The sequence below is a fragment of the Agrilus planipennis genome, unplaced genomic scaffold (genome assembly GCF_000699045.2).
Source record: "Agrilus planipennis isolate EAB-ADULT unplaced genomic scaffold, Apla_2.0 scaffold51, whole genome shotgun sequence".
NCBI classification, from domain to species: domain Eukaryota; kingdom Metazoa; phylum Arthropoda; class Insecta; order Coleoptera; family Buprestidae; genus Agrilus; species Agrilus planipennis.
This window is the reverse complement of record NW_020438915.1, coordinates 81449-98557: the sequence shown is the minus strand read 5'-3', so window position 1 is coordinate 98557 and position 17109 is coordinate 81449. Positions and strand designations below refer to the sequence as shown.

General features: G+C 34.1%; 2 protein-coding genes across 3 annotated transcripts in view; one reads left to right on the top strand and one right to left on the bottom strand.

Moving 5' to 3' along the window:
* The window catches only part of LOC108732987 (laminin subunit alpha-1), a 241615-nt gene that overhangs the window by 213030 nt on the left and 11476 nt on the right, over positions 1-17109 (top strand). The window lies entirely within an intron of this gene.
* LOC108733060 (deoxyribodipyrimidine photo-lyase) lies at positions 13692-16569 on the bottom strand. Of its 2 annotated transcripts, none has more exons than XM_018464091.2 (7): positions 15571-16562; positions 15153-15355; positions 14922-15086; positions 14647-14854; positions 14398-14590; positions 14094-14335; positions 13692-14041 (listed from the first exon to the last, which is right to left on the bottom strand). In XM_018464091.2, the coding sequence occupies exons 1-7, from the start codon at positions 15920-15922 to the stop codon at positions 13701-13703; spliced, it is 1704 nt and encodes a 567-aa protein (XP_018319593.2). In that variant the 5' UTR covers positions 15923-16562; the 3' UTR covers positions 13692-13700. The 2 variants fall into 2 exon arrangements, with proteins under 2 accessions (XP_018319593.2, XP_025829379.1); XM_025973594.1 differs by having other exon boundaries at positions 13948-14041; positions 14098-14335; positions 15571-16569.

The window sequence follows — 17109 nt, the reverse complement described above, 5'->3', positions numbered from 1 at the left end:
CGTTCTGTCTTTTTCAAGAGTACCTATTTAAATTAAACTTGTAATTGTAAATTTTAATAAAAATCTTTTGAGACATTAAAAAGATTTTACTGTTGTTTTTATCTTTTTTCCGTATTAAAATGATGCATTATTTTCGGATTAGCTTCAACAAAGGATAATCAATTAATCAGTGTAACGATAAGTAGTAAATTATGATAATAGTGAATGTGATAGCTATGAAAATTTATTAATCTTTCCTAATTATTATTATATCTACTTATTATACCGAGCCCTGTCCATTTAAATATAGCAAACACGTATGTGCTAACATGTACAAGATTATTATTTGCATTTAAAATACTCAGGACAAATTAAAACGGGCCATATACGGTGAAAATGTGTTAAAGTAACAGAGCTGATGGTTCTATAAATTGTGCCACAGTGTGTTCATGCTGAATTCTCAAGATCACTTAATTTTGAGTTTGTGCCACATTTTTCTTAAATATATGGTGTCAGATAGACCGTTAAGATAAGGCGAAATACACAGTATAACTTGTGAATTTTCGATTGGATGGGCCTATCTTTGTCAATAACTACCAAATAGAGGCTTCTACCCACGATGTCGCTATTTTTGAACCAGAACAATAAATAAAACGTCGCTCTCCAATAAGAATAAATTAAGTTCGCGTAATTGTGAATAAATTAAAACTATATCCGGCTAGATGTTGTGATTTTCAGTATTTGAATTCAGATTTGGAAAACTTTTAAACAATATCTTCTCACAAATACGAGTTGTTTTCAAGTAATTTTCAGCAGAAAACGTGTAAATTTAACTTTTTGCCATTATCTGGCGTAAAAGACTCATAATAATGATCACGTATGTCGAAACAGTATTACTCTCTTAAACATAGTTTAAATATATAACACTTTGAATCTAGATTATATAGGTATATAATACAAACATATTTCGCCAAGAGTCTATCCAAAATTCCATTGTTATTGAACTTTTTTACAATCATATTTACAGTAGGTAATGTCTGTCTTCGCTGATAATACAATTGTAGTAAATAATAATAATTAATGCAGCCAGATGACACGATAAGTAAAACAATTATTCTACAGCTATAAATCTGGAATGGTGTTGATATGTCAACGAAATTATGTCGTAAATAACAAAAAGGTATCAAAAATTGTACAACAGCTCTAGACAAAAATGTTCAGTCTCTCAGAGTCTTTCCGAGTCTTTCAGCGTCTCTGAGAGCGTCTCTCACAGTCTTTCACAGGCTCTCAGTTATTACCTAGGTGTTTTTATGGATCTCTCACAGTCTCTACATGAGAGACTCGAACGACAAAATTGTTAATTCAGAGATTCGAGTCTCTCACAGAGAGACTGAATTAATAAAACTGAAAAATTGAGAGACTCGAGTCTCTTGTAGAAAGATTGGGGTCTCTGAAATTTTAACCATGTCTATCGAGACACCACTTATTAAGAAATTCGAGTCTCTCGTTCAGAGACTGGATACGAAATCAGGATCTCTCTATGAGCGACTCGAGTCTCTCGTTCAGAGACGCCAAACAGTTTTTTTGACAGTCTCTCGACAGTCTCTCTCAGCGACACCACAGAGAGACTCGATGAAAGACGGAAACTCGAGTCTCGCTTTCAGAGACTCTGAGAGACTGAACATTTTTATCTCGGGAGGGATAAAAAGAAATGAATTATATAATATATTAATGAAGAATTAAAAGAAAAAAATCACCGTGCGATTTATTTGTTATTAACCACTAGTACTACAGAATTTTATTTATGTCACCTGTTTGGTAGTTCCTTTACAAAATGAGCATAAACCAAATGCGTAACCTTATTCGTTGTATATATATGTACATATATCGACCATAAAGTCATTAAATATGATATCAAAGGTAGCGCGGTTTAATGTGACTGATGTAAACGAAGTGTGAAAAAGCTTTCTAAAATGGACGAACGTGGGTGCGAACGAATCGAGAAACTATAAATGTACCCATATTTATATGTATATGGAAGTTACATGCGTTACACGTGCTTTGCGATAAAATATTGCGACCGTTTTGAAGTTCTGTTTCACTAACAACCATTTGAAACTGCAGTCTACTCGTAATTATTAGTTATTAGCACGTTATTTGAGGTGTTGAGCCTCTCACTCTTGTGTAGTTAAATGATTGCATTTGCTAAATCCGGTAATTTGTAACAGCCGTCTACGACTGTTTGACTAACTTACTTCAACAATTGTCGCGTTTATTCCGCTTCCGTTATACACATCGGAAATGAAATAAGAGAGCTTTTGTAATACCGTAAACTTAAATATAGTACGCACTTGTCCTAACACTGTTAACGTTCTACATACGAATTTAGCCCCATTTGAGATATAAAGTGGAACCAAACTAAAAAAATAAAATCATTTTAAAAAAGCTTTTAAACAGTTGTAGGGAGATATTAAAAATAATTTGTTACTGAAAAAAGATGCAAAATTTAAACTGATTTGGTAATTGTTATCTCAATTTTCCTTAAAAGTGATTTTCTTTTCTAAAATTTACATCTAAAACCTAGACAAAAATTTTCAGTCTTTCAGAGTCATCCAGTCTTTCAGCGTCTCTGAGAGCGTCTCTCACAGTCTCTCAGTTACTACCTAGGTGTTTTTATGGATCTCTCACAGTCTCTGTATGAGAGACTCGAACGATAAAATTGTTAATTGAGAGATTCGAGTCTCTCACAGAGAAACTGAATGGATAAAACTGAAAAATTGAGAGACTGGAGTCTCTCGTAGAAAGACTGGGATCTCCGAAATATGTTGACCTTAGAAAATTTTAACCATGTCTATCGAGACACCACTTATTGAGAGATTCGAGACTCTCGTTCAGAGATTCGAGTCTAGAGAGATTNTGAAAAATTGAGAGACTCGAGTTTCTCGTAGAAAGACTGAGATCTCTGAGATATGTTGAATTTAGAAAATTTTAGCCATGTCTATCGAGGCACCCCTTATTGAGAGATTTGAGTCTGAGAAAAATTGGTCTTAACATTATACTAGAAAGACCCAGACCAACACCGAACGAACAAGACCAAGACTAAAACCAAGACTGAATATCCAAGATCAAATACGCAAGATTAAACGAAAAGTTATTACTTCTGTTGGATTTATGAGTAAACTATTTAAAGTAACTTTAATATATTGTTTTCAAAACAAATCTTATTATTTGAAAATTCAGTTTGCTGTACTAGATTTCCACACTAAATAAAAAAAAACAAACTTTATCACCCTTTGGAAAAAGTTTTCGAGTTTTTTTTTACCTTGATCTTGCTTTGCTCATCACTCATTAAAATGTATCAAATTTGTCGTAATTGTTTTGTTTAACAAAAATAATTCCGACATTTTACATCTCTTGTGGTTGTTTTACACATTTTATGCAACAGTCTGATATTATAGTACATTTTTTACTGCATATTTCCCAAAAATATTATTAATATACAATGGTACCGGTTACACAACTTTTATTTATGACAGCCCTTGTTCTATAAAACTGAGATGTTACTTTTTATTAAGATGTTATCGCTGTCATCACATCTTTCCCTACTTTTAACGTTACACGTTCCTGACATTTTGTTAAAAGAAGCGTGTATAACACATTACACAAATGTTGATAACCATCTCAAATGAATATTTGAGCAGTTGAATAAGCCGTAAACAAAATGACAGAAAGTAAAAAAAAAAAAAAACAAACGGCCCTTATACCTTTTTTCATCGTCAGTATCCTACTTTTTTAATATCTAATTGGGGTGGTATGTCGCTATCAGTTAATATTTACTGCTTACTGAAATATTTCAAATGTTAGACTAGGGCCTTATTAAGACATCTTCTTGTCCAGCTGAATTGACAATTCAGTTTACATTTCTGACCAGTTGAATTAGTTTTAAAAAAGTCACAATTGCAATACATAATATTTTAAATGGAAATGATAGTGGAAAATATGCGTCCAAAACTGATTGTTTATTCAACAATTACAAAGAACTAGTTGTAGGTAATGAGAAACCTTAACAAATATGCCATGTAAAATTAATATTAGTTTATTTGTGTCACGTTTAGAAAGTCGTGAAAATTTTATTTAGCCAAAAGTTATTTTTTTACATATACTATCACAGAACACTATTAAATAATTAATTCTTTTAAACCCGAAGCGCCAATAAATTGTTTTAATTAAACCTTTTCTTTTCCCACTTAATTCGTTACGCTACATTCTACGCTAACCTCCTACTCCTTAAAATCTTCTTATACGGCTCAGCCCACCCCAATCCTCCCTTACCAAATCCTACTATTCTTCCCAGGTCTCACCATTCTCACATTTTTCTAACACATGTTTCAAGCTCTCTTCCTTCCTTTCACATATCTTACATCGTCTTTCTCCAACATTTACATCCTCTACACTCATTCTCTGTCCTATATCTTGTCAATACACTTATTTGCAACCTTCTTTCTAAATACCTATCTTGGCACCCAGTTCCCCTACCAGTCTCTCCATATTATCCTCTTTTACACCCACCACATATCTAGACTTCTCTCTTACTATTTCTCTGCATCTATTTCTCCTACCTTTGCCTGTTCCCTGTACCACTCTCTCACCTGCTCCTGCTTTGTTTTTAAATTCTTCAATGCTCCTTCCCTCTCCATATCATATCTTCTTTTTGCTCCTATTTCCATTATTTTCTTCCTCCATATTCCCTTCCTTATATCCCCCTCTTCCACCCTTATCTCCCCTTCTTTTACCATTACATCCCCCTTTTCCACCCTCCAACCTCTCTTATTTTACTACTCTTTTTATTGCTTCTTCCCTCATTTCGCCTTTCTTCTTATTACGTTTTATTCCTTTTTTTTTACGTAATAAAAAGTGTACCAAGTTTCAAATTCAAAAGTTTAGTTTTTTTCGAGTAATTGAATTCGTATGTAAAAACTATGAAATATTGCAATGCACCTGACTCCAAAATGTGTCATGTAAAGTCGTGTCTCTTCATTTCATTTTAATGTTAAGGATTTAAACTTTAACTATAGGTATATAATGTTGCGACTGGCAATTGTTGTTTGTAATAATAGGTAAAATAGCACACGTCTTTCCAAAATTCCTTGTTTTGGCAAATGACACCGTTGTATACTCCGGTATCTGTACACGTTTTGCATCACAATATTTATTATTATATGCTATATCGCTATAAAATTCTCGAACGGGAGAGTACCTATAAAGCATTCGCTGCTTAATCTACACAAATTGGTGTACAAAAAGTTAGTGTGCTCATAAAAATTCAGTGACTGTGCTTGCGTATGAACATGCCTTTTAATTCGAAATTAGCATAATAGGCCAAACTAAATGGCATGCATGCAGTGCCTTGCTTTTGTGTCCACATGCTCAATCGTTCAACTTTTCACTCTGGTACAAAGAAAGATAAACGAACCACTTAACTATGAAACGAATAAATTTCAAATAGACGCATAGCTTTTGTTACGTATCTAATTATAATATTTACTACAAACAGGGTGTCTTGTACATACTACCATTTTCGTTATGTCTTTAAAGCTTATTGTGAAATATCCAACAATCAGCCTCTTCTTAATCGAAACCAAAATCTGTTCGCATACTTTTTTCCAGCAGATCTAGACAAAAATAAAGATTTTGGTTTAAAAAATAATTGTTTTACATTTTGTAGTTTTCAGAAAAAAAAATTACGACTTACTTAGGGTTTGAAATAGGGATTTTGCATCGTATAAGCAGTTTATAGCAATCATTTTCCACATCTCTGGTCGTATTATCAGCATAATTGGCAACGAAAATAATGTGGATATTGTTTGTTGTTGTTATTGACTAAAGCACCCTGTACATACAGTGCGATCAGATAAGTAGGCTGCTAATCAACTAGTGCAACACGTGTGCTCAATCATGTTCTTGTGTACCACCACATAAACAATAGTAGTCCATTTACCTGTTAAATGGAGCATGTATATAGCTACTGTGCTTACATGAAAGCTTGATATTTGCACGAGTGTGTCTCTTATTAGTCGGGTGGTATCGCTCCAAATTAAGAGAAAACGCCACTCTACCAATAGAATACATTTCGCATTATTGGTACTATGCAAGACTTGTTGGATACCTGGATGGGTAGGTGTACACCATACATGTATTAAAGGTTAAAGGTAGTTTGAGGGCCATCATATAAGCTGCTGAAATTTGACGGTAAAGGTTTAGATTATGGCCCCCACCCCCTTCGGGGTGTGAGTGGTGGGATCGAAAGAGGAGGTCTCCCCCACCACTGTACCATAAAAAGTTCGTGGCGGTCTCAACCCCATAAAAAGTTATGGGGGTTAGATGACCCCGAAGGTGGTGAGGGTAGGGGGATCGAAAGAGGGTGGTCACCTGAGTAAAACTCCATGAAAAGTTTGCGGAGGTCTCACCCCCATAAAAAGTTATGGGGGTTGAAAGTTGATTATTTTGACAATTCTTATACACTATAATTCAAATAAAATAATTATTTTCAAGCGGGTGGAAGTGGGGGATCAAAAAAGGGTGGTCACTTGAATAAAACCCGATAACCTAACCTAACCTACCCTATTGATAAAGATATTTAAATAATGTTTTATATAACTTTCTCAATATTTTTATGTATTTTTCATTAGTTTTACCTTTGAATATTGTTTAAGAATGACTATATAAATATTTACATGCCTAGAAATGTATAAAAATTGGCATATTTATTAACTTTGAACCCCCATAACTTTTTAGTAGACAGTTACTCCTCGATTGTTATATGAGCTTTTTAGCTAAATGTCTAAAGATCGTTGATGAGGAGAATATCAAGAGCAAAACGAAGAGGCACTAAGTATGTCTATTTTAAAACAACGTCTTACACCCCAAGAATAAAGTAAATTATAGGTACTTACAATGGGGCCAAGTCTGTGACAAAAATATTCATTCGATCGACCCCACACAAGATACGCGACTATTTGTGAACATTGTAACATGTCATTTGGACAGGAACCAGTGTATTTGAAAGTCATAAAACGTAAAAGCCATCAAGGAGTGTTTCAACAGACAATCAATTTCTGTAATTGCACTATTCTTCACTAGCAACAGCTGCCGTTCGTGAAGGAAAATTATTTTCAGTTCCAAACAAGTGTAAACTATTAACGCCGATTGCATTTCCCTTGTTTAGATGCACAACTTAAAATTAGCTCGAGACGTTCGAAAATGCGTTCGAATTGCTACCGGTTCTACGAAAATTGACCGTAAATATTTATGTCGAACTTAATCCGGTCGAGTTCAAACGCACTTAATAAAAATAAAGTCACTTAATTATGAAGTCTGCTTTTGAAAACCAGTTCAATTTCTTTAGATTTATTTTGTTTATAATCCAAATCTACGAAAGCGCAAATAGCACAGCACGGAAAAAATGTCGTCAGAGAAAGTTTCATACTAAAACTAAGCTGAAAATTTTACACCAATGTAGGCGTCGTTAAACCACTTGTAGGGTAAAAACAATAACATAAATGATGAATTCGTACATTTCTGCAAAACCTAATTGAACATCTTAAAAGCATGCCCCTAGACAAAAAATTTCAGTCTCTCTCCAGTCTCTCAGAGTCTTTCAGCGTCTCTCACAGTCTTTCAGCGTCTCTGAGAGCGTCTCTCACAGTCCTTCAGCGTCTCTGAGAGCGTCTCTCACAGTCTTTCACAGTCTCTCAGTTATTGCCCAGGTGTTTTTATGGATCTCTCACAGTGTCTGTAATAATAGGTAAAATAGCACACGTCTTTCCAAAATTCCTTGTTTTGGCAAATGACACCATTGTATACTCCGGTATCTGTACACGTTTTGCATCACAATATTTATTATTATATGCTATATCGCTATAAAATTCTCGAACGGGAGAGTACCTATAAAGCATTCGCTGCTTAATCTACACAAATTGGTGTACAAAAAGTTAGTGTGCTCATAAAAATTCAGTGACTGTGCTTGCGTATGAACATGCCTTTTAATTCGAAATTAGCATAATAGGCCAAACTAAATGGCATGCATGCAGTGCCTTGCTTTTGTGTCCACATGCTCAATCGTTCAACTTTTCACTCTGGTACAAAGAAAGATAAACGAACCACTTAACTATGAAACGAATAAATTTCAAATAGACGCATAGCTTTTGTTACGTATCTAATTATAATATTTACTACAAACAGGGTGTCTTGTACATACTACCATTTTCGTTATGTCTTTAAAGCTTATTGTGAAATATCCAACAATCAGCCTCTTCTTAATCGAAACCAAAATCTGTTCGCATACTTTTTTCCAGCAGATCTAGACAAAAATAAAGATTTTGGTTTAAAAAATAATTGTTTTACATTTTGTAGTTTTCAGAAAAAAAAATTACGACTTACTTAGGGTTTGAAATAGGGATTTTGCATCGTATAAGCAGTTTATAGCAATCATTTTCCACATCTCTGGTCGTATTATCAGCATAATTGGCAACGAAAATAATGTGGATATTGTTTGTTGTTGTTATTGACTAAAGCACCCTGTACATACAGTGCGATCAGATAAGTAGGCTGCTAATCAACTAGTGCAACACGTGTGCTCAATCATGTTCTTGTGTACCACCACATAAACAATAGTAGTCCATTTACCTGTTAAATGGAGCATGTATATAGCTACTGTGCTTACATGAAAGCTTGATATTTGCACGAGTGTGTCTCTTATTAGTCGGGTGGTATCGCTCCAAATTAAGAGAAAACGCCAGTGTACCAATAGAATACATTTGGCATTATTGGTACTATGCAAGACTTGTTGAATACCTGGATGGGTAGGTGTACACCATACATGTATTAAAGGTCAAAGGTAGTTTGAGGGCCATCATAAGCTGCTGAAATTGCTCGTCTTCATTTACTAAATGAATTTGACGGTAAAGGTCTAGATTATGGCCCCCACCCCCTTCGAGGTGTGAGTGGGATCGAAAGAGGAGGTCTCCCCCACCACTGTACCATAAAAAGTTCGTGGCGNGAGGCTCATTAACATTCCTTAAATATGTATACGTACATGATGTACAAGTGTCTCCATTTATTTATACCACTCATTTGTTTATAATAATTAGAAACTGTTGTTACTAAATTAGGAATGCAAATTGTTTTTATCCTTATTTGCACAAAATATATTATTTTCTACATATATTTTTATGCTGCGTTTAGAAACGTCATACCTTATTTGTCCAAAAATGTTTTTAGATTTCGTGCGTACCTGCTTTTACTTCAACTTAACTTTAAATTGCTTGCGTAAAAGTAAATTATACACGTACAGTGGAATTCGTTTATTATGACTCCGCCTATATTGACCAACAGCATAATATGAAGTAATAGCAGTATTAAATTAGGGTTTCATATTCAATTCTCTATAGGAAAGGTTGGGTATAATGACTCCGTTTAAAATGACATATCGTTTATTATAACTGATTCTCAAGAAATCATATCCGGCTATAATGACCCAAATGATTAATAATAACATTTTCGCTCATTTTTCTGACCCTTCTTACGTATATTGATATTACAGTTCATCGTTCTTTTTCTTTTTCTGTTAATATATACAATTTGTAGTTTTTCTCTCTGTTAAACTAAGTAACTAACCAAAATAGAGAGATGTTTATTTTCTAAGAATATCCTTTGTATGACGCCCGCTTAGTATGACGTGTTTGTCATTTTCCTTCGATGGCATTATAAGAGGATTTTACTGTATTTCGATGTTTTTGAGTGTTCTTATAATATTTCAAAGGATATTGTTATTGATTATAATTTTTTCTTTTATATCATGAGTCTACGTTCATTGAATGTGTAGCATCATCATCATCATCATCATAAGGTCNATAAATAAATTTCAGAAATATAATCAAAAATTTTATTGCTAAAGTAATTGTTTTTATATTGCCGCATAAAATTGGTACCTTTCAATTGCTCGTAACTCTTAGCAATGGCAAATTGATTTTGAATGGGAAAATAGGCACAGTGCACAACGTATCTGCTGACCCCCAACCCCAGCTTCGTTTGTTATGTATACGACTGAATCGTTTAAATGCAGGAGGATATCGAAACATTGCGAAGCAATATAAATTTTATTTGTTGTTTTTATTATCTACTGGACATATTATAATACCTAACGTTCTTTCACATCACATAATAGCTATTAATACATCATATAAAACTTTCTCTTTATTCGTTGATATGTCTTGAACGGGTCATCATGTTTGTCATTAAAAATGAGATTCTAGAAGGAACTAGAGGTGCNCGCCTATAACACCACATTTCGAACGCTTCTAACCTTTTCTTTTCCGCCGCTCCCACTGTCCATGTTTCGCACCCGTACAACGCCGTGCTCCAAACATACACCTTTAACAACCTTTTTCGAATTTCTAAATTAACGGTTCGCGAGCATGATACTTTTATTACCCTTATTTCTTTTAGTTAAAATTTCATATTTGTGGTAAGTAAGTACATTGTAGATTTTTAAAAGAATATTGCATTCGTAATGAAAAGGTCAAATTTTTCCGAACGAGATCACCACTACGATAGCTTTCAATCTAAACCGTTCGAGTTTCCAGTCCAGAAGAAATGAAATCTTTCTAGTAATAACATTGTCCGTCCCACAGACACCGGATCCTGTCTTATTAGACTAGCTCTTCAGAAAAATACGGTTATTTCCGATTTATCCGAGCGGATAAAACTAACAAGATAGAAAATAAGGCGACTGGCGTAGTTCGTTTAAATTTATTTGTTAAAAACCACCGTTGGTTGGTAGGAGTGGTGAACACTGAACAGAATGCAATAAACCAATGGATAGAATACGTAGGTGGATTAATGGTAAATACTCTTATCTGAAAAGTACACGACTGTAATAAAAATAAACGAGTCTTATAATTATTATTTAAAACTTTATAAGATAACATTATACGTTTTCGAGAAAAGTAAATTACTTTTAACATGTACTAATTACTATTATGAAATCAAGAATCTGATCAAATATCCAATTTTATAGTTATTAGGTAGGTCCAGAATCAATCAAAGGTGATGGCCTTTTTGAAAAGTAAAAAGCTTTCTGTGATAACCTAATCGAGCTTTTTTGTTCTATAGTACAATGACTTACTTATCTATTCGAATGTGTTGAAAATTGGGAATGTCCTCTTCATATCCTACTTAAGTGACTCATTTTATTGGTTCAAAATACTTTCGTTCTCATCTTTATTATCTGTCTCATTGGAAATGACCCAGCTGCTCAAAATACAGAATTTGTGGATTTATGTTGTAATGAAAAGGAGCCGCTGTTTGAATATATGTTTTATTTTGAGTCTACCTATGTGTTGTTAAAACATTTTCAGGTGTATTTAGTTTCAAATTGACTGTTTAGTTTGGTTTTAATAAAATACACAACCAAAACGGCCAAAATGAACCAGACACTCTTTCNTTGAGCTGCATTCCAAATTTCGTCGTGTGTCTTAGCTTGCGCAAACTGTTCTTTCGTGTAAATATATTCTCTCTTGTCTTTACTACGATTGGATATAAAATCAAGAAAACAAAGATGAAAAGAACTGATAAAGCGAACATTTACCGGTGGATGTCCAACGTTGTCCTGGCCCATTTGTCAGCGCCTTCAATATTGTCGTAATTTTCATTGTAAAAACAATAGTTGTCGGAAAGCTCTCGACGTACAATTAGTTCTTCTAAATACCTTTCGACGCTTTCTTTGTAGCTGTTTTTGAAGTTCTCAACTTCCAGTGCAATCCTTTGTGCCGATAATTGACCTGGAAAGATACACAATTATGATAATAAAGGCGAGTGCTATTTTAATTATAAATACCAAAATTCACCCACGACGACATTCTCGATAAATTATCTTTCGAAGGATCTCCACTAGTCGTGGCATAATTTTCCAGACGTGTTGTTAAAAACAAATGTAGCATTTCAATGCCTGCAGTTGTCCCTGATGGTTTGGCCCATTTTATCTCAGGCAAATCCACATCCTTTTCTGACTTAAACGATTTGATAGCATCTTCAAACGAATACTCCTAATAATATAATTACAGCAACTACGGTAAAATATCCGTTTTTTTGTCTTTTAAAGAGTTTCTTTACCATATTGTTTAAGTTTAATTCGCCCGCGTATTCGTGTTTTGATACCATCGGAAAGCCTGTTAAATATTCTTCCAAGTTTCTGTTGATTTTTGGACGGATTGTTCTAGCTGCTAGCTCCTGTTTCGAAGACGTTATCCAAACTGGGACAATATTGTGCGCATCAACCTTTTGAAACATCAACACGAGTTCGTTCAACGAATCTCAGATTGTTACATTTCTAACATTACCTACCTGTACAAGCGACACGTCGTTTGGTAACATTATTTGTATTAATTTTTCTTAATTAGCAGCTGCTTATATACATGATAGCTTTCCAAAAAGGAAATAATTTCATGTTGGGGCAAGTTTTATTTATTTTATTTGATAAATCGTAAACTTTTCTCTTTGAAAAATGTGAACATCATCCAAGTTAAAATATTAATCGTTTCGTGTATAAAAACAGAAGACTTTGATTGGCTTTAAATAGATTTTTCGGTGATAAATTGAGTCTACTAATTATTAATTAACGTGAAGCAGTTTAGAATTTTTAAAAAACGTCGTCTTCCTAAATGGTACGTTTGAACAGTCACGGGGCCACGTACTTACAGCCGGTTCAAATCGAATTCCTTCCTGATAATAATCTTCCGAATTTGATTGACGTTTAATTTCTCTGGCTGTTAATAATTTAAAATTTAATCGCATTTTCAATGTGCCGTAATTATTGAAGGTATTCTGGCGTACGTAGGGCCCACGAAGCAGTCAGCACAGGCAACTAAGCTGATTTAACATGAAAAGAGATTTTAAAACCTGACGGCAAATTCCACATTTCACGGTCCCGTTGTCATCGATTTCCCATAATTTTGTCTGCCCTACCGAAAGTACTTATCTTTTTTTGAATTAGTACATGACATATTCCAGAGCATTTCGGCTTACGGATTGCACATTTTATTATTGACTTTTGCGGTAATTCCGACTTTTTAAAATGAAAACCAAATATCGACGGATTGTTCTTTTTTTTATGTTATGTTAAAGATACAAAATACTAGTACATTCAATTAAAAGCAACGAAAAAGGGATGAAATGGTATTTATTAATTATGTAATTCGTAATTCCACCGACGTTTTGCCTTTTGATCTAAGCCTTTTTCAAGGTAAATCAGTTAATTAATAAATTACATTAGGAGACATTAAAATTTTTATTTTTCTTGTATAATCACCCGAGAACTTATGTCAGATCAAAGATTTATACACAAAATTTGATCTAACGTAACAAATACGTTCTCGATGGAATTACGAATTACCTAATTAGTAAAGAACATTTTACCCCTTTCTGTCTGATTTTAATTAATTAAAATTATTGTAATACCTATTTCTTCTTGACTCCTTATCGTCCTCTGTTTTGCAGCTATTTCTAATAATGAAAAAAATAATTTGTAGTTCTAGAGATCACATATCTCCAACGATGAAACAAACTTAGTACAGAAACTAACGAGAACGTCTCTTTTAAAAAAATACCAACAATTTTTTTTATGTAAAAAATATATTTATTTGTTTACTAGATACAAATATTTTCTATTTTAGTTTAGTTTTCTTTTTTGGTTGCAGGCGAGAAGTTTCATTTTTATTTCTCCTTGGTCTGGACTTCTTTTCTTGCACTTTCTCTTCATTGTCTGATTCAGAATGGCTTTTCGTTGATTGCTTTTTATTCAGATATGTTTGCTTGATATTAGAAACTGATTGTTTTTTAGCTTTGGGTGCTGTGGCGTTATCAATTCTTCTTCCGTACTGCTCACAAAACGCATCGGCGTCGAATTTTTTTCTCATGCTCCAAAACACCATAAACCGAATTTTTCCAAATATCGGTCGTTCAGTCCAGCCATGATCATGGACTCCACAAATTGACCACATTACACCTACAAATATGTACTTATCATTACTGTTATTCATTTAATTAAATTTGTTTACCAACAAATCCGTTTGGATTATTTCCGTCCAATGCGAAGGTGTCGTTCAAATGGAGACCAATTTCTATTGCTTCTTCAGGACTCTTGGTCCATTCCAGGATTTTTTTACACCAATACATTCGAATGTATCCGTGCATTCTTCCTTCGTTTATAACCTGAACTTGAGCTGCATTCCAAATTTCGTCGTGTGTCTTAGCTTGCGCAAACTGTTCTTTCGTGTAAATATATTCTCTCTTGTCTTTACTACGATTGGATATAAAATCAAGAAAACAAAGATGAAAAGAACTGATAAAGCGAACATTTACCGGTGGATGTCCAACGTTGTCCTGGCCCATTTGTCAGCGCCTTCAATATTGTCGTAATTTTCATTGTAAAAACAATAGTTGTCGGAAAGCTCTCGACGTACAATTAGTTCTTCTAAATACCTTTCGACGCTTTCTTTGTAACTGTTTTTGAAGTTCTCAACTTCCAGTGCAATCCTTTGTGCCGATAATTGACCTAGAAAGATACACAATTATGATAATAAAGGCGAGTGCTATTTTAATTATAAATACCAAAATTCACCCACGACGACATTCTCGATAAATTATCTTTCGAAGGATCTCCACTAGTCGTGGCATAATTTTTTAGTCGTGTTGTTAAAAACAAATGTAGCATTTCAATGCCTGCAGTTGTCCCTGATGGTTTGGCCCATTTTATCTCAGGCAAATCCACATCCTTTTCTGACTCAAACGATTTGATAGCATCTTCAAACGAATACTCCTAATAATATAATTACAGCAACTACGATAAAATATCCGTTTTTTTTTCTTTTAAAGAGTTTCTTTACCATATTGTTTAAGTTTAATTCGCCCGCGTATTCGTGTTTTGATACCATCGGAAAGCCTGTTAAATATTCTTCCAAGTTTCTGTTGATTTTTGGACGGATTGTTCTAGCTGCTAGCTCCTGTTTCGAAGACGTTATCCAAACTGGGACAATATTGTGCGCATCAACCTTTTGAAACATCAACACGAGTTCGTTCAACGAATCTCAAATTGGTACGTTTCTAACATTACCTACCTGTACAAGCGACACGTCGTTTGGTAACATTCCTTTTACTGTTTGCTGCCATTTCTTGGGTTTTCTTAGTGGATTTAGTTCACATATGACGCTTCCGATATTGTTTCTTATTACAATGTCCACCAAGGACTTGCAAGGATCACCGTTGATTAAATGGAATTTTATATTTAACCGGGAGCATTCCTCGGCAACTTCTTTGAGACCTTAAGGATAATCACTTATTTTAGATAATTTCGTTTTAAACAAATGGAATGTTAGCACAAAATATTAATCTTTAATAACAAAATACAAAAGCAATATAAAAAATAATTTCTTCAAAACTTATTAATAAACAAATGACAATGAACTTATAGATTTAGGACTTATTGCTCATATCGGTAGTCTGATAAAATTTTTTGTAGTATATAATGCCACTAACCATTTATCAAAAAATTGTTGTGCCTTCTGGTAGGAACAAGTTCAGACCCATTCTTGGTAAAGTAGCAGACAAACAGTGGAATTTTGTTTTTCCTTGCGAGCCTTTGGGCGAATAGCATGGCCCAGTTGTCCTGGACACGACAGTCCCGGCACATCCAATACAGGATTCCATCGCTACTTTCTTTAACTTCTTTGCAATCGCTTAAAATTCTGATCCTGTTTTTGTTGAACTTAAAATCTTCCACTCGCTCACCTTCCTTCGATCTTGATTCTTTTATCGCAGATATAAAATTTTCTTTCGTGAACTTAGTCCAATCGACTTTACTTCCTACTCTCGGAGTTATGGATGCCATCTGAATTGGATGACGATTTTGCTAACTCGTTTAAATCTGCCTTTTATTTTTACGCACAAACATTTGGATTAAATTTAAAGTTTAAAATCGTCTTCGTCTAATGTGAATAAGTTAATGTACTCTAATATTATCTTGTACTAGTAGATTTACTGAATCATTGCCGAAGGTCACATCCGTTATGTAATCTTCGTCGACATTTAGCAGTTAACACTACCATTAATAAATCGTTAAATTTAGACTAAATTAATGTACGCAGAATGGATTAATGATAACTTAATAAATCTTAACTTATCGATAGTACATTTTACCGGAAAAATAAACTGTTGGTGGACGGTGGAATATCATCAGAGCTCACTGAAGCACCGTTGTTAACACATTTATATATTCTTTTAAACTGGTCATTCTTGGTTTTTAAGAAGTCTCCGGCAATAACGAACGAGAAATAAACGCAAAGCGGCTCCGCTGGACAGTTACACAACACAGTTGTTGTTCCTGGGAGCTTTTTAAATTGTCGAGAACGCGGCAAATTCACAAACGCAACGAACGAACGAACGAACCAGTTGCACTTGGGTTGCACCTTTTAAAATGTACGATGCATTCTCAATGTCAGTCGTTAGTTGCAGCTGAATAATACCAATGACGTCACACGGTGCAATCGACAAACGCGTTCCCGGAAAAGGAGAAACCACAACGACGTTACTCACGGCAACACAAAACAACTTGATGTAAATAAAACCTGAATGTTGGAAAGAACAATGCACCATCAAACTTTTAAAAATAAAAAAAAAAAATGAAAACACTAAGACGAGACCAAAATAATAATACAAATTGACCACATTACACCTACAAATATGTACTTATCATTACTGTTATTCATTTAATTAAATTTGTTTACCAACAAATCCGTTTGGATTATTTCCGTCCAATGCGAAAGTGTCGTTCAAATGGAGACCAATTTCTATTGCTTCTTCAGGACTTTTGGTCCATTCCAGAATTTTTTTACACCAATACATTCGAATATATCCGTGCATTCTTCCTTCGTTTATAACCTGAACTTGAGCTGCATTCCAAATTTCGTCGTGTGTCTTAGCTTGCGCAAACTGTTCTTTCGTGTAAATATATTCTCTCTTGTCTTTACTACGATTGGATATAAAATCAAGAAAACAAAGATGAAAAGAACTGATAAA